The sequence below is a fragment of the Tauraco erythrolophus genome, chromosome 1 (assembly GCF_009769465.1).
Source record: "Tauraco erythrolophus isolate bTauEry1 chromosome 1, bTauEry1.pri, whole genome shotgun sequence".
In the NCBI taxonomy this organism is placed as follows: domain Eukaryota; kingdom Metazoa; phylum Chordata; class Aves; order Musophagiformes; family Musophagidae; genus Tauraco; species Tauraco erythrolophus.
The window spans coordinates 106,361,399-106,388,975 of NC_141465.1; the positions used below are offsets into that span (position 1 = coordinate 106,361,399).

The window sequence follows — 27,577 nt, forward strand, 5'->3', positions numbered from 1 at the left end:
AGGCGCTCCCCTTCCCCTCCGCCCGGGCTCCCCCGCGGCAGCAGGGCGGCGGCAGCGGGGAAGGGGGGCTCAGCGCCCGCCACGGGCGGGGAGGGGGAGGCCGGGCCGGAGGAGCGGCTCCGACCCCCGGGCAGGCGGGCCGGGGCGGGCCGGGCGGCGGCAGCCGCTGCTTCTCGCACACGGCGGAGCGGCGGCAGCAGAGACAGGTCTCGGCAGCCGCCGCTCCCCCGCGGGAGGGCGGGCGCGGAGCCCCGCTGCCGCCGCCGCCGCCGCCATGGAGAAGCAGCCCGGCGGCGAGGACGACTGCGTGGACTCAGGAGCCGAGACGGGCGGGTGAGTGGCGGGAACCGGGCGCGGGGCTCTTACCTTCCCCGCCCTGGGCCGGGCCGTGGCGGCGGAGCGCCGGGGAGCTCCCTCCCGGGCCGGAGCGCCCGCCCGGCGGCTGCACTTGTTGCCGGCGGCGGCGCGTCCCAGTAGCGGCGGGGCTGGGGCTGGGGCTGGGGCTGGGGTCGGGGCTCTCTGTGTGTGCTGGGCTGAGCCGCCCTCCGACAGACGGGACTGCACCCCGGGCAGCACCCCGCTCGGAGCCCTGTTTCCTTCCCCACCCCGGGGCTGGGCGTCCCTGGGAAACGGGGAGAGCTCCTGCCGCGGGGAATCCCCCTGCTTGGAAAGCCCCGGGGAATTTACCTTCTCCTTCGGTTGAGCAGGGAAAGCTCCTCATCGTCCTCCTTGTACACATGGGAGGAAGATACTAAGAGATCGTGGGGAGGAAGATACTAAAAAGATCGTGGCCGTGGGCTTGAAGTTTGAGCTCCAAAGCACTTTGTGCTGCCTCAGCGGTGGGGCTGTAGACACGCTGGTCAGGGCTTGGTGCCGCACCATCCCTGTATCCCAGGATAATTTGTGTTGAGGATAGTCTGGAAGCGTGCCCAGCTACCTGTGCTGTCCTTGTGGTGGTGACACTTGGACAGCATCAGGCAGATAGAGCTGACTCCTTACAAGGACTATCAGAGAGCCACCCACAAAAGCAGGTTAGAATTGTAAACACCCTGAAATTGAGTTGTTGTTGTCATGATACTCATCATACTGACCTATGAACTTTGCTAGTAGTTGTGCAACCTATAAGTGTCATAAAAGAGTCATGGAGAATGACTTTTTTTTCTGACTTCATGACCCCACTGCTGGAGGTGTGCTATGTTTGTTAGTTGGATGACTTCTACTAAGATCATGGAGCTGCAAGGATGATCCATGGGATCTCCCATTCAGCTCTCACCTTCAGCCCATCTCTGCGGGAGAGAAAGGGAAGTGCCTTCCAGCCCGTCCTATGTGCTGCTGCCGTGTCATGTTGACAGTGAACGACAGTGAACCATTGCTCTTTCCCTGGCTCCAGAAGGACAAAAGGAGATTGCCCACTCCTGTTTACACTGTGGTCTCCTAGGTCTTCATTCTTCTCCCACCGTGCTTTTTCAATTGTTTTTCTTCCAGCTCCTTGTCTGGTGCATCTTCTTTGGTCTCTAGTCTGTCTGTTGCAAAACTGTAAAGCTAATTTTTCATTGCAAAGTGATGTCAGATGCACAGCACCAAAACTTAATATTACATTTTTTTTAAAAAAAAGGTGGAAATGGAATATGGTAACCTTTTTTTGTAATCCAGCTATTAATTCAAAATTTTTTTTTAATCTCTTTTGTGGTCTGAGAAGTTAAGAACTTCCTCCATCACCTTGTATTGTGGGCACACCTAACAGTGAAAGTTTTAAAATATTTTATGTGACATGAGCTTAAAGGAAAAAATCCAGACCTCCTTTCCAGATACCGGGACGCAGGGGTTTAGTTCATCTTTGGAGAACATAGGTAAAAAGGAAGCCAGAATAATCAGTGAATTCATAGCTGGTTCAAAGCTCAAAAAAATCCTTGATGGGTTTAAGTCACTCTGAATTTGTTCTGTTTTTCTGGAATAGAAAAACCTGGGTTTCCTTGGGAGGGACACTTGGAAGGATTTGATCCAGCTGGTGATATGAGCCTTTAGATCTCAGTGACCAGCACGACAGCTGCTTGTGTCTGGTGTTGATGAGGTGCTAAAGCTGATGATTTTATGAAGCATCCCTGTCCCAGACTTGACACTGGGAAGTGCAGGTTAAGAGGAGAGCCTGTCTGAGGAATCTGAACAATGACATATGGCAATTAATAACTGCAGTGCTTTGCACTGAAGTTTATGTTGAAAAGCAATGGGTCTCTGCATTTCAATTATTATTTTTAGTTCTGTTTAGCAGCTATTTTAGTCTGATAAACATGTTGCGTATGTCTCTTTCACAATGTTTATGTTTCAGCTTTCTCACCAAACCAACTGTTCACAGCACTTGCTTCTCTCTCTTACCAGGAGATCTGCTTTTTGCTTTGTCTCAGTTCCATCATAGCTATTGCTAAATTGAGCTGTTTTCCTTTTTCTTCAGTTATTCAATGGTAAAAAAAATAGAATGAAATAAATTAGTTATTTTGAAGTTCAGCCGTCGTCCTCTGAAAGTACAAGGAGAGACAACTGTCAAAGTAATTCAGTAACATTTCAACATCAAGTGGTCCCTTTCTGTCACTTAGGGAACAATAGTGGCTAGTGACTAGTAAATCCAGGCGCTGCAAGCCCTTGTCGTCTTGATGATCATATGTAATGATGTGTGAGCTCTTATACGGAGCCTGTACCGCCGAAGCTGCTTATAGCAACTAACCAATCGAATACCTCAAGTACTCTATGGGGCATATGTTTCTTAAGGTTTTGCTGCAGCTTTCAGCTACAAGAGCAGGCAAAACTCTGTGCTACAGGCAAGATCGGTTGCAGTTTGAAGCCTTCATTTTCCTAATCCATTGGAAAATACCTTCCGCTTACGGCTTTTGCCTTGGTAAATGGGGTTGGCAAAGAGGCTGCTGAACAAAAATAGTGTATTTTGAGTTCCTGAATCCAATAAGAATGGATTGAGCTGGTGGTGTCAAGTACCTAAATAAAGGGAGTAGAACATATAAGCCAATTAGTTTCTATCGGCTATTTATTAATGAGATTCCAAGGAGTTTGGCTATCCTTGCTCTTAGAGATTTTGCCTGTACAAATTGTGTCCTCTCAGGAAATGTATTTTGGGGCTTTTTAGTATAAAAACCTCATTTTATCTGCTACTGAAATCTTTCAGCCCAGAAGAATGTGAGACAAAGAGCTTTTCATGGTAATAATTTTAATAGTGAATTTGTACTATAAAACCTGAAGGAAATTGAAGGGAAGGAGAAATATGTATGTTTAAAGAACTGTAGATAAATTGTAAAGAAAACAAAAAAAAAAAATCTAGAAAAATTAATACTAAGCTACCTAAAATGACTCATAGAAATGTTAATTTTCAAATTTTCTTGGTTTTACAAGCCATGCAAATGCTATTATTTCACTATCCTTACTCTGAATAGCAAAGCAAATTTTGGGGGGGATGAGACTCCCGAGATGACAAACTAAAACAGTTTTAGAAGTTTTTAGGCATGTCATTTTGAAGCAGCAAGACAGATTCTTGCTACCACTGATGTCAAGGACAAAGCATCAGCTGAATTCATCATATTTAGGGCTGATATCCTGAGTGACGCATAGTGAATGTGGGGAAACAGGTAGTTTCTCAGACCTAAAGTCTTAAATTTTTGATTCCTAAACTTTTATTTGGTCCTGTTAGCTGCGTTCAAGGACTACTTCTGTAGGAATGCTCCCTCCTATTTAGCAAGTGTATATGCCTTAACTGAGCGTAACACTTCAGCGGGATAGCTGGCGTTGGTGAAGGTTTCAGTACATGTGACAATTCCCAGCAGAACTTCCCTCGTTCCCTTAGGCAGCTGTGAGAGCCCATGACTTAAAGGGTTCTCGCTTTAGTCGTTAGCTTACTAATAGGATCAAAGTTTGCCTAAACCCTGAGTTTTCTCCTTCCTCACTTAGAAATTGTATGAAGTTTTGAGAAGTTACAACTTTTAACTTAAACTATTTGAATTTGCAACTCTTCCACTTATATTTCAAATAATTTGTTAATCTTTTTAGAGAAAGTGGGGAGATATTATTGAAGTACAAGGGTGTTTTTACTGTATAGTAAGTTTAAAACCTAAATATTGATGATGCAAACTGAATTAATTAGTAGTTCATTGCTGAGTATTTGAAAAATTTTAGGAAGAAGGAGAATTATACTGTTTTTTTTGATAACAGGCAGCTGTGAAGGAACAGTTCGATGACATATAGAGAAATCCATTGGAAAACAGAGAAACAAAAGATGTTTGAAGCTTAGGACACTGTACCATGCAGCAACTATTTTTAACATATATTTAGCAAAATCCATTACTGTTTGGTTACAGTTATTATTCAGGGGGAGGGGGTGTTGTTCCCCCCTTTTCATTTTTTCCTGTGGTTCTATCCCTCAAATTAATTTTGCAGAGGTGAGGTTAATTTTTTGACTCTGCTATACTTGTTTGTTGATTTTCCTTGTGACTCTCACTATCTGCATGTGTGATCCTGGCCAAATCACAAATTATTTGAGCCTCTGTTAACTTACCTGTTAGACAGATTAAAAAAAAAAATTCTTTCTTTATTTGTTGCAGTTTCGTAAAATATGTGAGACTATAAAGCAGAAAATATAATTGTTAATAGGAGACAAGGCAGCCTATAAAAATAAGGTGTACCCCAATTACAGATATTAAGAATATTGTAATTCATATGTGTCCTCAGTCAGAATGGGTTGCTTAAATTATTGAATGAATAGTTGAATGGTTTTTTGAGGTGAGAGGTTGCTTTCATGTCACATGTTTCTAGCTTAAAGGGATTCAACACTCATGACACTGTCATTTGTATGGTAGTCCTTCAACATGACATGTCAGTCTCTTGTCACATGTTTCATCCATCTATGAGAAACTCTCAGGAATACAAATCACTGCTGCTGAAACCTATTTCAAGGCCTATTTTTACCTTAGGGTTTCTTTTTTTTTTGCTGAGACTTTCACTTCCTATATATCCATCGTTCCAGATGTGTCAAGGTAGACAACTTGCCCCTGATTTGACATTCAATTTATATAAAGTTGAGCTATTTGTCACAAATTGGGGTTGAGGCACCATTTTTATCAGTGGAGCAAAGCTGTTTGGCTGAACCTCAGGGCAAGCAGACCTGCCAGCATGTGGCACTGGGGCTGGGCACTGAAAGCGAGGTTGAAACGGACTTTAAACCACATTCTGATGGCCAGGAGGTCTGTGCTGACACCCATGATAGCTAGGTCCCAGCGTGCAGTGAGGTTCACCTCCACTAACTGTAGGGGTGTGAAGGTTAGGTGTTTGGTATAAGTTAGGCTGCTTCTGTTGTTAGTTAAGAGCAACAGGACCCTGGAAGGGTGACACGCTCACTGGCTTTGGATGAGTAGGTACATTCCACCTGAATCCTGATGTGTCCCTCTGTAGAGTGCTCTGTGAAGGCGTGGTGAGCGGGGTGCACAGGCAGGTGTGCTCACTAAAGCACAGTGTGGTGCTGCCTCATCAAGTGCTTTTTGGAATGTTACAGACAACCTTTCATCCTTCTACAGTGATGATGATGATGCCTCTCACATGAGGCTTCAAACACTATTGTTGGTAATAAGCTCCTGAGTGTTGTAGTTAGAGCTGAGTGATGGGAATCCATCCTCTGGCTTCATCGCTCCACTAGAAATCCAGAGCAAAGCGTTTTGAGACAAGTGGCTCTGAGTTATCCCGTGGCAGTCATCTTGATTACACAAGTAGAAGTACGATAAAGGTAACAGATTTGTGTTGGGTTGATATTAGCAAAGCAGATCGTAATCGGACCCACAGGAATTTGGCAAGAAGAAACCCAAGACGGAGCTACAAAGCTAAATCTTCTGACTCACGCGTTGTGCTTTAACTGCTATAAAATCCTTCTGTGTGCCCTGTGGAGCACTTTCTGCGGAGGGAAGGCAAAAAACTGTTAAATACAGCTCTTAATGTGAAATAGTGAAATCTGAAACAACTTTGGGTAGTGCAGTCAGGAGAAACGTGAATTCAGCAGGTGTTGTTCCATCAGTCCTAGGCAAGCAAAGGATGCAGACAGCAGAAGAGCTAGTAAACTTTCCATGATTTCATTTTTGAGGGTGATTAAGGAGTCCTGGCAATGCAGACCTTGGGCATATCATGGTTTAGTGTTGTGTTAGAATAACTTGAGAGATGTGTGTTTGTTTTATACAGCAGACTGCCTCGTGGAGATGCTGCCTGGCTCAGAAACACTAGTGACAGCCGTGCCAGTGCATTAAACAGCATGTGGGAGTGTCCCTGAGCACGGGCACAGAGTTGTCGATATTGTTGAATACTTAAAATGGTTGATGGCATCAGTTTGGATGGGGCCATCTAGCTCTCTCCCATGCAATTCTTGGGTGTGTTTTACCATGGGCCAGAGACTTGTTTAATCACGTTACCATGGCCCAGGAACCATTCCCAGCAGACCACTTGCCAGTCTGTTTTGAAAGACAAGAGGTTTTAATGGTACAGGTGCAGACTGTTTCATGGCAGTTGGCCTCGGTCCCAGACAGTTCTCTGGAGCGTATTTGTTTATTGCCATAGATGTCACTGCTGTAGCTGTGTTAACGTGATGCTGTGCCACGGCTGATCAGCATGCCAAAGTAACCCAAGCACAGCGCGATGCTCGTGTAGCTACATTGCTTGTGTGGTTCAGAGGTGGAATGTAGCCATGCTTCTTACCCAACAAAAAGGTTTAGAGTGGTTTTATGTACTGTACTAAGTAAATACAAGTTGCTCTAGCAGATACTTACTGGTATTTAGTGAGCTATTTCCCTTTCTTGGATATTTTGAGGCCCTGTATTACTGATCAGCAATGAGTAGTGCATGCTGATCTCAGAGGATTGCTCAGGATCTTTTGTGCTCCTGATGGTCTAATGCTCTCTGGTAATGCGCAGTCCTGATCCTGCAATGGCGCTAATGGAAATCGAGGTCCCGCGTCTGTCTCAAGCTTCTACATTCCTATTTTAATGTATCTTGACATCTTCACAGCTCCTCTTTGCTGGTGGCTGACTGTTGAGCACAAATTCTTTGCAGACTGATGTGTCTTTTGACTGAGCGATGAACCCTCCTTTTCAGTACCTCCCACTGCTTCAATACCCTTTTTGATCATTTTTTTCCTAATTATGTGCCTATAAAGGGAACAGTCCTCCATTTGTTCAGTTTCTGTTCTGAATGTCTTTTTCCTTTTATCTATAATGTAATATCTATCAGAGGAAATGGCTTGCTGCAAGATCATGTAATTGGCCTGGAACCTCTGAGCCCCAGCATGGCCCCAGTCTGTCACCATTAAAGCCCCTCAGTGCTTTATTCTTGAGTTATCCTAATGGGAAAATCCTCTCCCAAGGCAACTGATAGAAGCTGATACTCAGGATGTTTAAAACAGGAATGGAAAGAATGAGAAAGAACAAAGTTGCTTGATATCTAGAGAGTCTACATGACCTAGGAGATATTTGTTTCAGTACTTAATTTTTCTAATGCACGATCTTGTCAAAGGGAATATTTGTTGTGTACAGTGGTCTAAAAAGCCTAAAAGACTTGTAGAAACTTCAGGTTCAGTATCCTAAATAGCTGACCATAAGGGGGGAAAAACTGTGTTTTGTAAGTCACTTACCAGTGCATGTCATGAATCTGAATGTTTGTGCTAATGTTTTGGAAATATTAAGGGTTTTACTAACACTTATTTTTGTTCTTGTGGACTAGATTGAAGACAAATTCTAAGAAAGGAGTCAGAGGGAGGACGAAAGGTGATTCAGGTTGGCCCTGAGAGCACATAGAGAGTAATATTCGTCCCATTTGGTTTTAGGCATGTCGCTGAGGGTCCTACGTTAGGAATGTGGTTTCTATGGGCTTCATCTCAAGACAACAGCTATGGAGAAATGCACCTCAGACTACTCTTTTTATTGACTGTAGAGGGAGCTTAGGGAGGGTACAGTCCTCATTTCAGCATCTGAGGTTGACATAAGCCTTTGAGCTTAATTATCCTTTTTTTTAATTCTGTGTATGTCAGTTATGCAACAAACATGAATTAAATATTAGCTTGAACCATATTAGAATTACAAAAAAAGCCCAATACAATTCTAAAGCCTATTAAAATGTCTCTATGCAATTAGTATTCAAGCACACTGTTGTCTCCTCCTTTCTCACTCCCCATCTTTTTATTTTTCTCCTTGTCTCATTTTTCATGTCCTGCCTGTATGTAGACTGCCACTTCGACGGTTCAGGACTCATTAATTCTCCATGTCCTATAATGTGCCTGCAGCTCTTCGGGATAATAAAATAACAGTGTGAAGTAATAGAAAGCTGCTTCTGCTTGCAGTAAGCAAAAGGCAAAAATGTTGTCTCACTTCTCTCCGAAATACAAGTGGTGCAGATTGATGTTGAATTAACCGCCAACTGCCGAACACAGATAGGTGGAAGGACAGCCCCGGGCTGTTTTCAAACAGAAGCGCGGACTGAATTAATCCTTGCTTGGGATGCTCGGAGGCAGCTGGATGTACATTGCTTGCCTGTGGGCTTGTGAAGAGCGACACGTTACATAGTTTTCACACCCTTCCAAATATACAGGGCGCCAAATGATACTGATGTGACTTGCTGCTGAAAATACCGTGCAGCTCTATGGCCTGCACAGCACTACTTAGCCTGCCCCTGGGGTCGTGTCCCCTCAGTCCCTGCCCAGAGCCGGACCGGTGGTGCGTACATGGCCCAGCAGTAGGAAGAAGGATGTCTCCTTCCCTCCTCGTGTCATTACTGCCGCTGCCTTTCCCGGCTACACAAGGGTCGTGGGGGAGGTTGGTTGAGGAATAGCATTTTATTCGTGGAGGAGGTCCCGTGTAGCAGGTATATATGGGGCAACTCAGAGGGGCTGGTAATAACCTAATCCTGTGTTCTCTGCCATATGTGACAAAGATGTTTCCTTGCTCCCTGGTGTTATCAAAGTGGCTGGAGGTGCGGGATTTAGTAAAGGAGAGAGTGCTGACAGCCCCCGTCAGTAACTCTCCCCTCAGCATTGCACAGACCTTTTTCAAAAGCTACGATAACCTCATGGTACTTGACGGTATCAGTGGATTTTTTTTTTTTAATGAGTATTGTGAAAAATTCAGATTGTGTCGACTTTCACCAGTCTGGCAGGATTGACAAAGACTTGGGGATAGTTCCTCTTGATCTTTCTCACACCAGCATCTGATCTGCACAGTACTGAGTGCTAAGCACAGGGCTATGAAATATGGGGATGGCTATAATTGCTTTGTTTCTTCTACAGAGATATGTCCATATTAGAGTCGAAAGCAGCCACTGTAGTTATGTGTGGTTGATGTCTTTTTTTCCCTTGGATGCCAGAGAGCCTAGAGTATGAAGGTATCCTGAGAATATGCTTAGATGGTATCTATTTCCAGAGAAATATCTTAGGAGTCAAGGCTCACATGGTGTTTTGGTTTTTTTTTAAATTTAAAGCAATATTGCAAACTTGTTGAAATTATTGACATAAACCAAGCATTTAGATTTGGATCCAAGAACTGTGTTACGCCTCCCCGAACAGTTTGCCTGTTACGTTCAGGGCACTGCAGGGCATACATGCAAGATATTAATTGTGGCAGAAAGCTCTGGTGAGTAGGGTCTGTTTTGGAGACCCAGGGAGTGGAAGCTGTCTGACTCTGAACTACAAAACCGAACAGTCAGAAGTCATAGGTAGGGCTTCAGAAGTGGAAATGATATTTTTTTTTAATATTCAGTGATGGCGTATTTGTTTTACCTTAGTGTTTCTGAATCTTTAGGACATAAATATGCCACGTTTTAATCAGCCTAGAATGGGGTTTTCAGGAGCTTGAGGTTGTATGCGGCTGCAAAATTAATTGCACTGTTACTCAAAGTACTTAACTGCTCTTTCCCACGAGTAATCCAGTATGCACTGAAGCAGAACCAATGGGTATATGGTTTTACTGAGAGATGTCTTGAAGAGGAAAAGGGTTTCTTCAAGCAAAAAACTTTGTCATCTGTGTTTATATTTTGATACTCATTTTGTGTTTTCCCTGCCAGTTGTGACCAAAGAACAATAAAAATTCTGCTCTTTGAATAGAGTTCTCTTAAAAAAAAAGAAAAAAAAAATCTACAAAGCAGCATTTGGAGGACATAGGGTGAGGAAGAGGGGGAGAAGAGTCAAAAGCTAGTAGACTTCTGCTCCTGACGTGTCTGAAGCATCCTATTTTTCTTTATAGAGAGCCTTCTGAGCTTTAATTTTTACACATAAAGTTAGGTAGCATGAATGGCCCCTAGATAATACCCTAGTTGCTTTACTCACTCTACGTAGGTGTTTTCAAAATTCGTGCAATACGCCAGTTTTTCTGAGGTCATGCTCAAAACCTGTTCCAGTTATTATGTTAGCCACAAAATAATGCTAAATGGGCATTAAACTATTTTAATGTGCAATGTGAGTTAAATTTGGTACATTTTAATTGTCCCTTTTAGGTTAAATTTACTCTAACCCTTTTACGTTTAATATGGTCTAACTAAAGTCTTTGTCTTGCAGGTCTGAGTACAGCCGTATGTCCTCTACCAGCAGTGAGTATAACTTTGAGAATTTTTTTGAAGTGAATCCTGATATTTTCTTTTTTCTGGTTGCTAATATTTATTAACATCAACCTAGCGTTATGATGGAGTTCCCTTTGACACAGTAAAGCCCCCGTTTCTTCTCTTCTTTGATCTATGTCTAGAAATAGTATAGAAAATTAAATTGATTGGATATTTATGACCAAAATATGAGCCATGTGTGAACTCAGAAATGTTGGAGCTCACAAGAATGCAAGGCAGAACGAGAACGAAATCTGTAGACGTGGTGTGACCAGTGCAAATGGGTCCTCAGGCCAGATGAGTTTGCAGTGATGAATGTCATTAGAACTGGGGGATGCAGGAATAATTGAATGCTTATTGTAAGCTGATGTGAAGGAAGCACTTCAGAACAAATTCTGTGAAGCATTTCTTTGATTTCAAAGATGATAGATGCTCTAGTAAGTGTCACAGTCTTTCTAGATTTTTACGATAACTGGTTGAATTTCACGTTATCCAACTGATAAAAGATGGCTGCTGGTGTCTGGATTATTTTTTTCTTTTTCACCAATGCGAAATTACAATTTTTTAGGAACAAGGAGCGCTTTTTCAGTCCTCTATCTAACAACTTCAACCATTTTCTTAGTTGTAGGACATACTGTATCCACAGCACTTTGAAATGCAGTAATGCTTATTCATGCACAGCTACTAGTATCTCTCTCTCTCTTGTCAAAGTGCAAGGTGATGCCTGTCTCCCTGATTCACACGTAGACGTGAGCTTTATTTATGCCAAGCAAGCAGATCAAAAATTCACAGATGACAAACTGTGTTTTATAATCTGGATCTTTAAGCACCATGAAAATCAGGGGGGAAGAAAGCTGTCAGTTTTTTCTCATTCACACATTCTGGCTGAAGCGTGGAGAGGGTTATTTTCCATTTCCCATGGTCTTCAGCCGAGGGCTTTTATGGATTTCAACGAGAGCTGGATCAGACAGTGTTCATAATGTCTGGCTCCTGAGCTGATGTGACTAGCAGGGAGCTCGCTGTCTTTCCTCCATCTGCTCAGTGTGTGTGTGTCTGAGAAAGAGAGAATTGAGTGCAGCTTTTTCCTAAATTCTGTTGTTTAAATAGATTTCTGGATTTCCGCTGTCAGATGTAATTTTTTTCATGATCGGGAGGCACAATCCAGGCAATCAACTTTTCTGTGATAGTAAAAGCATACTGGATTTGACTGGTTACACCAGATGTGTACCTCACTACCCCCTCAGCTCACAATTTTGGGTGATGGGTTGGGGAATATGCTGCCAGCTTCCTCCACTTTTTGGGTGGTGACTCATAATAATTTGCCTAGTAGAAGTGCTTATTTGGCAGATAAGTTCAGAAGACAAGGTGTAAGTAAAGTATTTATCATCTAAAAAATTTGGTTTTGATCCCTTACCAACTTTGCATGACGGCTGCACGTTTTACAAATAAAGGCAACAAATCACATTTGTAAGGCTTTGTTTGAATTAAATGTAAGGGTGTTAAATGTAAGTTTATTTGTTTGAATAAAATGTAAGGGTAATTTTTGTTTCTGTGGTAGCTACAGTGTGTCATGTTAGCTGTGGTCGCCTCAGTGTCTTGCTGGCCACAGCTGTCCAGAATATGTGGGGAATACAGTTGTATTTCAACACCAGTAATTTGTCAGTACAAGGAGGTATTATCATTCCAGCAAAGACACAAAAGTTCAGGAGACAGGACAGTCTCCATCTTTCTTTTTTCTGCTTCCAAGGCAAATTATATTGATACAGCTTCACAAGTAGCAGTTTTTAATTTTGCATTTTGTGGTGTTGGTGTGGTCGGTTTGATCAGACAGTGCAAGAGTAACAGAAAAAGCTACATAAAAGAATTTCAGTAAAATAGAAACACTTTCATGTCAGAGGCTGGCAGTCAGGGGGTGCGTAATGCATTTGAAGAAAAGATTATTGGGGAAGAGATATTAGGAAAAAAAAGGTGATTTAGCCATTTTAATTTCTTTAGGAGAAAGATTCAGCAAGTGGTATCATTAATACTACAGAAAGCAGTCTAATCAATGATGCTGTTAGGCCCTAACATAGCACTAAGTAAGCTGTTGTAAATTAAAAAGCAAAGAGTCTCCATTACCTACAGCTGCTTCTTCTGAAGCTCCTGTTCTAATGAAGTGGAGTTTATCTAAACCAGAAGGATCACAGGCTAATTTGCTATTATAGGGGTCTTACTTGTTTGTACCAATGAGGCTCCGATTTCAGTGTTTAATAAATTAATAACCTTCGGACTTTCTGGAGGAACTCCACTGGATAACAGTTTTCCACAGACATGCTAAGAAAAGGATAGGAAATATTTAGCAGGTGAATTAACTACAGCTGCTTGTATCACTTGCTGCGATGACAGCAGCTGAACAAGCTCCAGGAGCCCTAGACCGACCCCCAAGAAAGAAGTAAAATCTCATCAGCTGCTATATGGCGATATATGGTAGAATGATGGAAGGATCATTCTGCACATGCATTATTTCTGGTACTTTTTTTCCCCTTAGCATATGACAGAAGTTGTCATGGGCGATCTACTACTTCAGCAGCTTGAAGCCCTGCCTGGTGGGTTGGTTGGACCTTGGGTATTACGCAGCATCTCAGTTCTTTTCTTCTTTGCCCTTGCATCCGAGCTTCGGATAACCCAAAAATGCTTTTTACTGGCAGCATTCGTCTAACATTTTGGGTTTGTACAGCAAGTACTTTAGGAAACAGAGTACCAAAGTTCACAGAGTGTGTTTATTTCTGCAAGAAAATGCAGCATTTGTCTGCCGTGTGGGCTCTGGCTGTTGTCAGGGTGACTGTGTGCCGCTTTGCCTTTTCTTATTGAGCAGAGTAAACAGGCTACGCAAACCTGTCTGCTGGATGCTGGGATTTGAGGTATTAGAGGTTTGAAAGGTTCACTAGTGTGATTCCAAGGAAGAGAAGTACTAAATTAATTTGACTTTTTTTTTTTTCCCCCTGAATTCTGGTGTTTATAGCCACTTTTCTCTTTGTTCTTTAGCAGGAGCTGTGGTTTGTCTTATTAGGATGTTTTGCCCATTGGTGTGTTCTTCATTAATGTAGAAAATGTATTAAGCTTCTTTTTGCTCATATTTTCAATTACCTTTTAAATTACGGTTTACAATTACCATTAGGGATCCCTAATCATGTACAAGAGGGAATTGTGCTAGGCAATTTACACACACAGGAGAGACCTTTACCCAAAGTACAGAATATCGAAATATGAAAAACCGTAGGTGGCATATGGATACAGACAGTTGGAATCACAAAGAAATAATTAATTAATGTTGGTCAGCACAATAAGCAACAGTCTCTGCACATCAGCATTTTAATTATCTTCAGATTGCTTTGAGCTATGTGTTTCAGGCATGATTTTCGACCGGGGAGGATGAGTTTTGATGGGGGCTGCTTATTTCCTCCTCTGCATAATCTTTGCATTTATGATAATGGCTCTTCAGAAACACTCAAACCAGAAGTGGGCATTTTGAAGCAAGACTTTTGTGATTTGTAGCATTTGAAATATTCCACACCTAGTCAGCTCTGGAGCCAGTGTAACCAGATTGTCTTAGAAATAATTGTGGGAGTGAGTGATTATTTTTGTTCCCCTGACATTTTTCAGCTAGGCAAGCAGTAGGGAGCTGCCCGGATACACGTTTATACCGTTCCAGCTAAGTCGGTAAATGAAACATAAAACTGGCCCTATGGGATGAGATGCAAGTTTGTGGCAGATTTTAGAGCATTTGAGATAGTAAAACCCTGTAGCATGCGACAGTTCATGTTGTGCTTCTCAATGCGGTAAAGGGCTTGTCACTCACCTGCTTTGCAGTTGGAAAGCTGGTCGTTTGCCTTCCCCTGCTGCCCTGCCTTTCATTGAGCAGCTGGGAAATGATTGAGGCCTTCAGGGGTGTTTTTAGGTTGTTTGTAATCTTCCATGGTAAACCTGAGAGCTGAGATATTAAAATTTTATTTCTGTGTTGCGTGTACTTCCTAACCCATGGAATTGCACCCACTTTTTGGTTCTAAAAGTTAAGTGCAAGACAGTTTCTTTTGGCAGATTTAAATATGTGGGTTACCGAGCATGTTTGTTTTTTGATGAAGTTTAAGTTATTTTCTGTTCGGTATTCTTTTCCTATGCTAGTATAAATTCAGAACTTTGTTGTGGGATTTGACCAATGTTTTGTCCGTGTCATCTGCATCAACTCCCCTGGGCTGGTTTTGGACTCTCTTTTCTCTATAAGTGGCAAAAGTCCTCATGTGCAAAGCTTCCTGTCTTTTGGAAGGCTAGCAAAGGCAAAGTTTCTCTTATTCTTGATTCCAGAGGCAGGGTGAGGTGCTAAGGTTGTACCTTATCTGTGTGTTGAAATAGGCTGCCCTAACGGTACTCAGGATGGTAGGTTTTATCTCCTCAGTGGTGTTTACTCTTTGTGCTCGATCTGGGGAATGGGAAATCACCAGCACTACAGTAACAGCTGTTTGTGAAGAGCCCTTTGAAATCTTGTGTTTGTCTATGTATGCACCCCAACCTAGTCCAAGACAACATACCCTAATCGACATCCATTTTCATTCAGACTTATTCCCATTCTTTTTTAGACACCTAGCAATTCTCATTAAAGACAGTTAGGTTAAGTTAATGGCATGTAGTCAAGTGGCAATATTCAAATAAGAAAAAGATGATTGCCCAAAAGATAGGCTGTCCTGAATTTGAGGTAAACCTTTGTTGTCCTGAAGCTGCATTACCTTTCTTTGCTGATTCAGTGCGGTATTTATCTGATCTCCTTTTGAGGGACTCTGTTTATTTTGAAGTCAGCTGTGAGGTTAGGTGGTTGCTGCACCCAGTGCCAACATTACAAGTAGAAATTACATGTTTGTATACACTGTCATATACACCAAAAGATACTCAGGTGCTGATGTAGTCCATCATGTAGGTTGTGAGGGGTCAGTGTAAAGCCACCTGTCCCATCCACGCCCAGAGCTTGCCAAGGCACAATTACGTGACAGTTTTCATACCACTTCCATACTGTGTGCGTGCAACAATATGCTGCCTCTCTCTTTTGCTCTTTCTGGTTTGTCTCTTTTTCTCTTTTTTTTTTTTCCCCCTCACCGTGGGTCTGCTTCTTGGTATTACCTGGTAAGAATCTTTTTCTTCCCTCTCTATTCGAGTTATTATATCATAAGCATTGTTGGAAGGAAATGTGAAGAGGAAAATATATCCCTGAATAAAAGAAAGTGTGAGAACCAGCCTGAGCACTAGGTCCTTTACAGAGGAGATCAAAGTCAGAGTGTCCAGAAGTTCTCTCATTTCTAATTCTTAAGAATTTTTGTTAACAAACACTCTAGAGACCGAGGGATCGCATCTGTCAAAAAGGGCACTAATGGAGCTTTTGACTAAAACCAGACCACTCTTCCTGGTGGCAGAGATAACAGGAGCTACAGGAGCATAAGGATCTATAGTATTATGCAGATATATAGGTGTCGTGTAACAATAGCATATGGAGAAATGGCCTCCCATTACTTGTGTATCATTTCAAAATCTGGCTGCCTTCACTTAACTGTTAAAGGTGATGAAAACGTAACCAGGAGCAGGAAGGGGGCTGGGTTTGATTTGGGCTTTCAAAAATCTGTCACAAAGCTAAAACTTCATAATATGGTTGTCTACTTTAAGTTAGGTTAGTTCGAACCAGTTCTGACCCAGGCACTGCTGGACTGGGTATCTTCAAGCGGATGAGGCCCTCTATAGACAGATGGGAGCAGCCTCATGTTCACGAGCCCTGGTCCTCGTGGGGGACTTCAACTACCCCGATATCTGTTGGAGGTACAACACAGCAGGGCATAGGCAATCCAGGAGCTTCCTGGAATGCGTTGATGATAACTTCCTTCTCCAAGTGGTAGAGCAACCAGCGAGGAGAGGTGCTTTGCTGGACCGTGTTCTCGCCAACAAGGAGAGGCTGGTGGAGAAGGTGAAGCTCAAGGGCAGCCTTGTCTGTAGTGACTATGAAGTGGTGGAGTTCAAGATCCTTAGGACAGGGAGGAGGGAACACCCTGGATTTCAGGAGAGCAGACTTCAGCCTCTTCAGGGATCTGCTTGGTAGATTACGATGGGATAAAGACCTGCAGGGAAGAGGGGCCCAAGAAAGCTGGTTAGTATTCAAGGATCACCTCCTCCAAGCTCAGGAGCGGTGCATCCCAACAAAGAGGAAGCTGGGAAAAATGCCAGGAGGCCTGCAAGGATGAACAAGTAGCTCCTGCACCAACTCAAACACAAAAAGGAAACCTACAGAGGTTGGAAGCAGGGACAGGTAGCCTGAGAGGAATACAGAGACATTATCTGAGCAGCCAGGGATCAGGTGAGGAAAGCTAAAGCCCTGATAGAATTAAATCTGGCCAGGGACATCAAGGGCAACAAGAAAAACTTCTAAGGTATGTCAGTGATAAAAGGAGGACTAGGGAAAATGTAGGCCCTCTCCAGAAGGAAACGGGAGACCTGGCTACCCAGGATATGGAGAAGGCTGAGGTACTCAATGACTTTTTTGCCTCAGTCTTCACTGGCAAGTGCTCTAGCCACACTGCCCAAGTCGCAGAAGGCAAAGGCAGGGACTGGGAGAATAAAGAACTGCCCACTGTAGGAGAAGATCAGGTTCAAGACCACCTAAAGAACCTAAAGGTGCACAAGTTCGTGGGACCTGATGAGGTGCATCCGCGGGTCCTGAGGGAACTGGCAGATGAAGTTGCTAAGCCACTGTCCATCATATTTCAGAAGTTGTGGCAGTCTTGTGAAGTCCCCACCAACTGGAAAAGGGGAAACATAGCCCCTATCTTTAAAAAGGGAATAAAGGAAGACCTGGGGAACTACAGGCCAGTCAGTCTCACCTCTGTGCCTGGCAGGATGACGGAGCAGATCCTCCTGACAGCTATGCTAAGGCACATGGAAAATAAGGAGGTGATTGGTGATAGCCAACATGGCTTCACTAAGGGCAAATCCTCCTGACTAATTTGGTGGCCTTCTACGATGGGGTTACAGCATTGATGGATAGGGGAAGAGCAACTGACATCGTCTACCTGGAGCTGTGCAAAGCATTTAACACTGTCCCACACAACATCCTTGTCTCTAAATTGGAGAGACATGGATTTGATGGATGGACCACTCGATGGATAAGGACTTGGCTGGATGGTCACACTCAAAGAGCTGTGGTCAATGGCTCGATGTGCAAGTGGAGACCAGTGATGAGTGGTGTTCCTCAGGAGTCAATACTGGGACCGGTGCTATTTACCATCTTTGTTGGCGACATGGACAGTGGGATTGAGTGCACCCTCAGCAAGTTTGCAGATGACACCAAGTTCTGTGGTGTTGTGGACATGCTGGAGGGAAGGGATGCCATCCAGAGGGACCTTGACAGGCTGGGGAGGTGGGCCTGTGAGAACCTCATGAAGTTCAACAAGGCCAAGTGCAAGGTCCTGCACGTGGGTCAGGGCAATCCCAAGCACAGGTACAGGCTGGGCGGAGAATGGATTGAGAGCAGCCCTGAGGAAAAGGACTTGGGAGTGCTGGTTGATGAGAAGCTCAACATGAGCCGGCAATGTGAGCTTGCAGCCCAGAAAGCCAACCGTATCCTGAGCTGCATCCAAAGAAGCGTGGCCAGCAGATCAAGGGAGGTGATTCTGCCCCTCTACTCTGCTCTAGTGAGACCCCATCTGCAGTACTGCATTCAGCTCTGGGGCCTTCAACATAAGAAGGACATGGAGCTACTGGAGCACGTCCAGAGGAGGGCCACGAAGATGATCCGAGGGCTGGAGTACCTCTTCTATGATGACAGGCTAAGAGAGTTGGGGTTGTTCAGCCTGGAGAAAAGGCGGCTCTGGGGTGATCTTATAGCAGCCTTCCAGTACCTGAACGGGGCCTACAAGAAAGCTGGAGAGGGACTTTTGACCAGGGCATGTAGTGATAGGACAAGGGGCAATGGCTTTAAACTGAAAGAGATTTAGAAACAGATTTAGATCAGATCTAAGGAAGAAATTTTTTACAATGAGAGTGCTGAAACACTGACACAGGTTGCCCAGAGAAGTTGTAGATGACCCATTCCTGGAAGTGTTCAAGACCAGGTTGGATGAGGCTTTTAGCAACCTGATCCAGTGGAAGGTGTCCCTGCCCATGGCAAGGGGGTTGGAACTAGATGATCTTTGAAAGTCTCTTCCAACCCAAACCATTCCGTTCTATCATTCTTATTATATTTCTCCAAACAATGCCATTTAATAAGTGTAAGGATAGAATTACATTCTTTTACTGCTATACAAAGATATACTATAGTATATTGTTTCTTATTCCCACAGAGAACTGAGATGCTTTTACAATGGCTGGCAACGAGCTGTATTAAATACAATTGTAAAAAGAATTTACAGTGGGCTTGCCAGCATCATGCTGCATTTCCAGAAGGTGTTATTATAAAAAGAAGACTAATTAAAGTGTGAGGAAAAATGGCAGAGGAAATTGGACCCAAATCATGTAGAGCTCTTAGCCTGCAGCATCTGTCAATGTTGCAAATTCAGGTGGTTTTTATAGTGGTGAAATCTGAAGTATCAGCTTCTGAGGAAAATATAGCGAGCATCTTCTGTGTATCTTGCCTAGCCTGTATTATGCTGCTAGAGGTAAAGAGCAATGCAGTGTCTCACTGTGGCTGTGTGAAGAAGGAAAATGCCATTGCTACATGCCACCTAGCAGTCTTTGGTTGTGTAAAACATGTTTATGTAGCTGCTTGTCATCAAATTCCACCACGATGAAGGAGCAAACGCTTACGTATGGGATAGAAAAGTATAGTACTGAACCACAGAAAGATGAGGTTAGAAGGCACCTCTGGAGATCATCTAGTCCAAGCTCTCTGCTGAATGCAGGGGCAGTGAGAGCTGGTTGCTCAGGACCATGTCCCATCGTGTTTTGAATGTCTCCACTGCCTCTCTGGACAACGTCTTCCAGTGAGTGACCACCCTTACAATAAAAAATTCTTGTTAGGTTTAAACAGAATTTCCTGTATTTCAGTTTGAATCATCTGCCCAGAGTAACATCAACAGGTCCTGTTACTATCCAGTCCCTAATTTGCCCTCTCAATTGCATAATTTGTAATCAACTTCTTCCTGGTTTGCTATGGTATCTGATCACACAGCACCATCCCACCTCACAGCCTCACCAGCATCCTAGTCTCATCCACAAGCATTCACAGATGATGCATCCTGATTTTCAGGAGCTGCAAATGGACCTTTGCCTATGTCAGGAAGGGCACAGAGTTATCGCTGCTGCCGAGCACCATTGACTGGAAACCATGCTGGAGCTGTTGATGTCAAGTTAACATTGTTTGCACTTTTGTCTTTTGTGAAGCTGAGGTTAGGATGCTGTTCTAGTAGGCAGATGGAGTGTTGAGGCTGGTCTTACTGCACACGGTTATTTAGAAGCATAAGGAGTAGAGAGGAAACGTGCCTTGAAAGACATGACTAAAGATGGCCAGTGGCCAGAAAGAGAAGATAAAAAAGAGCTGAGGCACAGTCATGCATAAAGACATGCACAAACAAATGTGTAACTGTGCTTTAAATCAAATAGCAATTTGATTTTTGCATATCAAATATGTGACATTAATGACAAGCATGCCCTTCCCCTTGGAAAGACTGAAGTTCCTGTTGAAATGTGTTTAGCTTGGAGTAACTCATGTATTTCTGTTTGTTAAAATCAGAATTTCACTCTTTGGGATTGTTTAGCATGCACCAAACTGTGCGTCTCATGGATAAATTACTTACTACTGGATTAGTGCTAGCTTGGGATTTCTGTATTGAAGGATGCAACTGTACCCTAAACAGTTATTAGACCAGACCTATCAAAACTCTATTTTTGTTGTTCACTATATGATTGTTGTACATTGTTTTCTGACCACATCCAGTCAGTTTTTTTCTTGTTGTATAGATAGAGCAGATAAAAACTGGACTTTTTTTTTTTTAAAAAAAAAAGGTAAGAATGACAATATGGATGTTTTTCTAGCTCCTGTTTAAAGAAAACGTAGTCATAATCAAAACCACAAAAGCAAATGTTTCCTCTTTCTCATTTCCAAGCCTGATTCAGAAGCATAGGAAATCTTTGATAAACCCTGAGCTATTGAGTGCCACACAATTCTCGTAAAAATTTACAGGAAAGACTTCAGAGAAAGTTAAGTTGGGTTATTAGGTGACGTGGGTTGAATTTCTCTTTGTGGAAGTGTTAGTGCTGCTGTCCCAGAAAACCACAGGGAGCTAGGCAGCCATTTAGTGGGTCCTTTACCCTGAGCAATGGGTTGCGGGAAAGATCTTGGCATTCCAAGTTCAGCTGGTACAGTGATGAAAATGATCTGGAAATTGTTGAGACGTCTGTCTGAATTGTTAAAGCCCAAAGAGGGAAGCTAAAAAAATTAATCTGTCTCATGGCAACTCCTGACTCAGAGGCACTAGTTGTGGTAGGACGGGAAAAGCCATCTGACTCACCGAGTTGAATGACAAAACACTTGTGAAGGCTGAAGCTATTAAGGCAGTTTCTACTAAATGTGTGTTGTTTTGACAATGCCAACAATTAATTTCCTCATTTTATTGCCACAGAACATTATCATGGTGCATTTTCTTTTCATAGAATCATAGAATCATATATTGATTTGGGTTGGAAGGGACCTCAAAGATCATCATCATTTCCCATGGGCAGGGAAACCCTCCACTACACCAGGTTACCCAAAGCCTCATCCAACCTGGCCTTGAACACTTCCAGGGATGGGGAATCCACAACTTCTCTGGGCAACTGTTCCAGTGCCTCACCACTCTCAGAGTGAAAAGTTTCTTCCTTATATCTAATCGAAATCTGCCCTCTTTCAATTTAAAGCCATTTCGCCTTGTCCTATCACTACATGTCCTTGTCAAAAGTCCCTCTCCAGCTTTCCTGTAGGCCCCCTTTAAGTACTGGAAGGCTGCTATAAGATCACCCTGGAGCCTTCTCTTCTCCGGGCTGAACAGCCCCAATTCTCTCAGCCTGTCTTCATAGCAGAGGTGCTCGAGCCCTCGGATCATCTTCATGGCCCTCCTCTGGACGCGCTCCAGTAGCTCCATGTCCTTCTTGTGCTGGGGACTCCAGAGTTGAACACAGTATTCCAGGTGGGGTTTCACGAGAGCAGAGTAGAGGGGCAGAATCACCTCCCTTGACCTGCTGGCCAAGGTTCTTTTGATACAGCCCAGGATGTGGTTGACTTTCTGGGCTGCAAGCTCACATTGCCGGCTCATGTTGAGCTTCTCATCCACCAGCACTCCCAAGTCCTTTTCCTCAGGGCTGCTCTCAATCCATTCTCTGCCAAGCCTGTACTTGTGCTTGGGATTGCCCCGACTCACATGCAGGACCTTGCACTTGGCCTTGTTGAACTTCATGAGGTTCTCACAGGCCCACCTCCCCAGCCTGTCAAGGTCCCTCTGGATGGCATCCCTTCCCTTCCCTCCAACATGTCCACAACACCATTTTATTGAAACTCTTTTAAATAAATAAATAAAACTCTTATCTGAGCTTGATGGGGAACTGGGACATTTGGTAATCAGTGTGTGCCACATTCTAAAACAGTCGATGTCTGCTGCCTGCCTCATTTTTGTTGATACCACCTATTTGTTGATGAACAGTTTCAGAAAAAAATATTGTATCTGTAATTTCTAAGTGGTTCATGAAATGAATATGGGATCAGGATGAAGCACAGACCCCAAAAGCGTGCTTTCTGTTACTGCTTCTCCTTTCCGTCAGCTGGTATGGGGTAGGTCTTTTCAACCACATACTCCTGTCAGCTGAAGGGATTATGAGTTTCAAAATAGTTTTCCACTGCTGTCATGTCCAAATGGCTGCTTTGCTATGATGTTAATATTGTCGATTGTTTACAGAGACACAAACATGACCATGCTTGACCATGCCTCAGGGTTTGATCCCATGTTTTCTTTACATGCATCTTGAGTATGGATGCTTTGTTGTGTCTCCTGCCTTCTCTCTGGCCAGGTTTCCCTGCCATCTCTTTGTGATCCCAGGAAGGTTTGTGCAAAAGTGCAAAGTGATTAAAAGAAGAGGTCTGCCTGAAAATTAACATTTCAAGCTAGATCAGTTCTCTGACTGCAACCAGAAGGCAGAATCCTGATTACTCCTGTCTGAGGGCTTCTTTTCAGTCTGTTCAATGAGCTGCTTCAACTTGCACCAAGACCTGACACATGGTAAGCACTGGAAACATTTAGCTGGGAGCAGTAGAGGAAAGAGTGCCAGCAGTGAAGTCTCAAATTGTCTTAAGCCCATCATAAAATCACACTCTCGGTTAACTACAGTACATTGTGTGAGGTATGGAGCTCATTGTTGGACCAAATTTGTCAGCTGCTCAAGTGTACAGAGTTTCTTGGGTTTTTTAAGGCAATGTTATTTCTGTCCTTTTATAAAAACCAGATTTTTCCAAGTCTTGTCTTTACAGAGGAGTCAGATTTTAAGAAAATATAATGCTTGCAGTCAAAGGACTTTGAACAGTATGTTATTGGATGCAGTTTGAATGTTGACTTGCATTGTACAGCTTTTGATTTACTGGTGGTTGCTGATGGGAGTTTTACTGGATTACTACACATTACAACTCAGTACTGAGATCTGATATTTATACCAAAGATCGATGTCTGGGTTCTTGCCAAGTACAACGATCCGTATCTTTCTTTAGGAAAATTTTATGATTGGGAAGGACGTGCATCTCTGCAAAGCTTAACTCTTCTAAAGTGGAAATATGCAGCCATTTGGAATACTGCTCTCTCTGTGCTTCAGTTTCAGGCCCTCTTCCCTTTCCAACGACACCCCACTCCCACCCCCTGCGAAAAAATGAGGTGACTTTTTTTTTTAATTCTACATACAACATAAAATAACAATAAAATTAATGTAATAGTTGAGCATTAATAATTATTGCACCTTGCCTATATCTCCACTGGACGGAATGTAGACCACTACATAAAGCCCCATGTTTTACTCTGATGGCACAGGCTAATTCTGTGCATGGCAAAACTCACCAGGGAGAATCCTGTGAGCAGCAGCTAACCCTTGTGTTTCAGTTCACTGCTCAGGGGTTTCTGGTTACTGTTTCTTCTTGTGTGTTTCTAAAAGACACAGAAGGACAATTACCAGTTGTTTTCCACAAATCAGGAATACTTTTCAGGGTATCAAAAAAAATTCTTCCTTACTGTTTCTCTTATGTGTATAGGGTCTTCTGTGAGAATTAATCTCTGTGTGATTAAGTCATTTGCCCCTAGATGGGCAAATAGAGGTAGATTGTGGCTTTTGAGTGAAGACAGCTAAGACAGTGAAGACAATTTGAAGATGTCAAATCACATGAATCTGTTTTGTTGCATGGACACATGTACAGACTGAGACACCAAGACAGCTCTTGAGTTGTGATGAACTGTGTGGGAGGGCAGAGGCGAAATGGCAACAGTTGACATCCCAGAGAATAACCCTGAAGTTGTGTAAGTACACTAGCATTTTGAGATTCTTGCTTTTCAGCAAGTTAGTAGCTAAATCTGTGGTTGAGGATAAGCAGATGATAAGGCATTTTTTTTAAAACTGAAATTCTGATTATTTCTAACACTGCTGTTGCCAATATAACATATGGTGTCAGCAGCGTGTTTTGAAGGACGAGAACACCATGTTCCAATAGGACAAACTTTCCCTCCAGTTTTAGTTGCAGAGCTGAGATGCCCAAGATGGAAGTGGAGTTACTTATTTCCCACTACAGTGGACAGTGATGGACCTAATCTCAGCTTTGATTCTGTCTCTCACCATGGACTACAAAAGGAGCCCAGTACAGCCAGCCTTCTGCTGGTGGGACATCTGTTAGGTACTTCACCTTCCATGAGATGACTCCGAACCACAATGATTGTGTTTCCTATGGAGAAGAGGGCGTCATATTGTTCTGAAGGCAAGCCAGAATGGTGATCTTGGCACTATAGACTGTATGACTGCAAACAGGAGAGAGAGTTTCAGGGTGCATGTCATAGTTTAGCCCAGCAGGCAGCTGAGCTACCAGGCAGAGGAGAAAATTGTAACAAAAGGCCTCCAGCCCTCGCTTCTTCCCAGCTCTACCTCTTCCCCCCCAGTGGCACAGGGCGGGAAGGAAGAGGGGGACAAGGAATGGAGGAGGGTTGCAGGTCAGTTTGTCACTCATTGTTTCTGCTGCTCCCCTCTTAAGGGGGGAGGACGCCTCACACTCTTCCCCTGGTCGAAAGTGGGGCCTCTCCTCACAAGAAAATAGTCCACAGACTTCTCCAATGTGAGTCTTTCCCGCAGGATGCAGTCCTTACCCATCAGATTGCTCCACCGTGGGCTTTTCCCACAGAGTCACGTCTTCTTAGAGTGCAGCCATCCGCTCTGGCATGGGGTTCTCCACAGGCTTCAGATGCCTTTCCACCTCATTCTCAATCTACAGCAGCATAGGAAGTCCTTCCCACCCAGACAATCTATGACCTCCTTCAGGCACAGGCATCTCTGCTCCAGCCTGGAGTGCTCCATGGTCTGCGGATGGGAATCTGCTCCACCGTGTCTCTCGTGGCTGTGGGAGATCAGCTCTCTGACTGCCCCCTCTCTTCAGTGCGGGTCTCACTTGGTTCGGGCTCCTTTGTCCTCATCTTAAATAGGGCATTTGCAGAGGCGCTGGTTGACTCGACCCTGGCCTGAGGGGATGGAGGGTCAGCCCTGCCCAGAGGCTGCTGCAACCATCTTTGGAGCTGAGGAAGCTTCTTGCATCTCCTTACAGGGGCTATCTCTGCAGCCCCTCCCCTGCTACCAGAACCTCACCACATAAACCCAGCATGGTGCAGTTGCACGATCAGCTTAACGTGTGTAGCTACACAGCCAACATGAGGGAGTGGGCAGGAGTGCCTGGAGGTGGAGGAGGGGGAGTGAGATGACCCCTTTTAGCAGCAGCTTAAGCTGATGGTGAAAGGTTACCCTTTGGTTGGTCTGAGGGAGGGATGTGAATTCACCGAGGCCTGTAGCACAGTGGGGAGTTTGAGCAATTGCTGCACCATGTGGCAGCAGAGGTACCACAGGATGAGATCTGCCCTTACCTTTGCTTGATCATGCAGTGCCTCTGTGGGCATTAAGTATCACTTTCTGATAAGATTCATTCCTGCAGGGTTGGCTGTGTGCTGTATATAAGGGCAATGACACCCCGTAAGACTGTTCCTATTAATGTGCCAGAGAAAGCTTTTTATCTCCATCAGTCAGATAATGGGCTTAATTTTCCAGGTTTATTTTTGCTCAATACTCTTTCTTTTTTTTTTTTTTTTTGGTCATACAGCAACTGGGCAACAGCACAGAGAGCCTATATCGTGCCCATCTGGAGGAGCAGATTGACCATTTTGCCTTGCTTGTCAGTATGCTGGTCTGCTATGCTCTGTCTATACTACCTTAGTATGGATGGAGGAGTGAGCATCCTGGCACCATTATCTCCATTAGAGAACATTCTACAGCAGCTCTGCAGAAAGATGCAGCTCTGATGGGAGCATGAAAGAGGTTTCTCCTCTCGTCACTGTGCCATGCAGAACATCCCTTTTCTTATTGCTTCTGAACATCCTTCGTGAGTTTGAGTTGGTGTGCAAAGTGGGGCAGACTGAGAAGCACATTATCCTGCAGCCCTGCATTTGTCAGATGCTATTAAACAGCAGGGAAAGAGAATAGAGGAGCTGGTGAATCTGTCACATCCTACTTGTTCAAAGGATTATTGATGCTGCATAATGCATGGCCTAGCAGTGGGTTCTGCTGCCAGAGGTGTCCAGTAACTGCTTCTGCTGCAACTGCCCATAAAGTGATACTCCTTGTTTGTGAAAATAGCCTCTGTCTTTGTGTCTGTCTGTGAGCCTTTCAGTTAATACACCATAAAAGGGACAGTCTTGCCTTGGACCCAGATAAAATACGACGGTCTTGTTCAGTGATAAATGCTGCCATTTCAACATTTCTTTATGTTTCAGAATGGGACTGAAATAGGGAAATACTGGTATTTTCTTTGCAACAGAAACCCCTGGAAGTTTCAATTAGGAAATATTATATAGTGTGTTTTTCTGACATTATTTATGCAGTGAATTATTTTTTTTTACATTCCCACAGTTGAAATACTTTGATTTATTAGCAATGAATGAAATATGCTGATCTGTAATGTTCAGTTTTGAATTGTTTCATTACTTCCTGACAGCAATTATTTCCTGATAATGAAGTACTGCTTGATGGGAGCTGCAGTTCAGGACCTTGGGGCATTCATTCTTATCCTCTCCCATTGCTTGATTTACATCTCCTGCAGTGCATCATGCAATCTGGTCAGAATGAAATGTGAAATCTCACCACCTGATGTAGTGATAAAGGAATCTAGTCTGTACGGTGTAAGAGAGGTTCAGGTGTTGGTTCTCATGAAGCGTCATGCCGCAGCAGGAAAATGGAAGTTCATGTTCCAGTGTTCAGATTCTCAATGCAGTGTTGCAAGTCAGCTAAAAAAAAGTTTATGCCAAGTATTTATACTTGGTTGAATTCTTCCTCTGAGTTTCCTGGATAGAAGATTGAAAATGTAGGTGTCTATAAAATTGAAAATACCTGCCGCAGTTTGGAAATGCACTTTCCCGTGCACAACCTGGGGCCGGGATCCAGTCTGCCTAAAATCTCACTTTGCCACAGGCTCCATCCTAGCTCACATACTTACCAGGTTTGCCTAACCCTGTAGGTGACTCTTCATTAAATATCTCCCGGTGAGTTTGAGAGGTCTTTAGATCCATATCTTGATTCACCAGCGCAGGGTTAGGGGAAACATTTCATGGAGATAGGTACTTAAGCTCTGCTATAGGCTGGTTTTAGGCAGCCAGTAGATTTCCAGCCATGTCCCCTGGATGAAGCCTGGAATGTTGTCAAGACCGCTGAAGGG

The 27,577-nt window shown here is 43.6% G+C and overlaps 1 protein-coding gene across 1 annotated transcript in view; it reads left to right on the top strand.

Moving 5' to 3' along the window:
• Window positions 1-274: 274 nt before the first annotated feature.
• The window catches only part of FAM124A (family with sequence similarity 124 member A), a 44,999-nt gene continuing 17,696 nt past the window's right edge, over window positions 275-27,577 (top strand). The window contains exons 1-2 of the mRNA XM_086612183.1: window positions 275-333; window positions 10,571-10,602. Of these exons, the coding sequence (XP_086468309.1) occupies window positions 275-333; window positions 10,571-10,602 (91 nt within the window). The remainder of the gene's footprint in view (window positions 334-10,570; window positions 10,603-27,577) is intronic.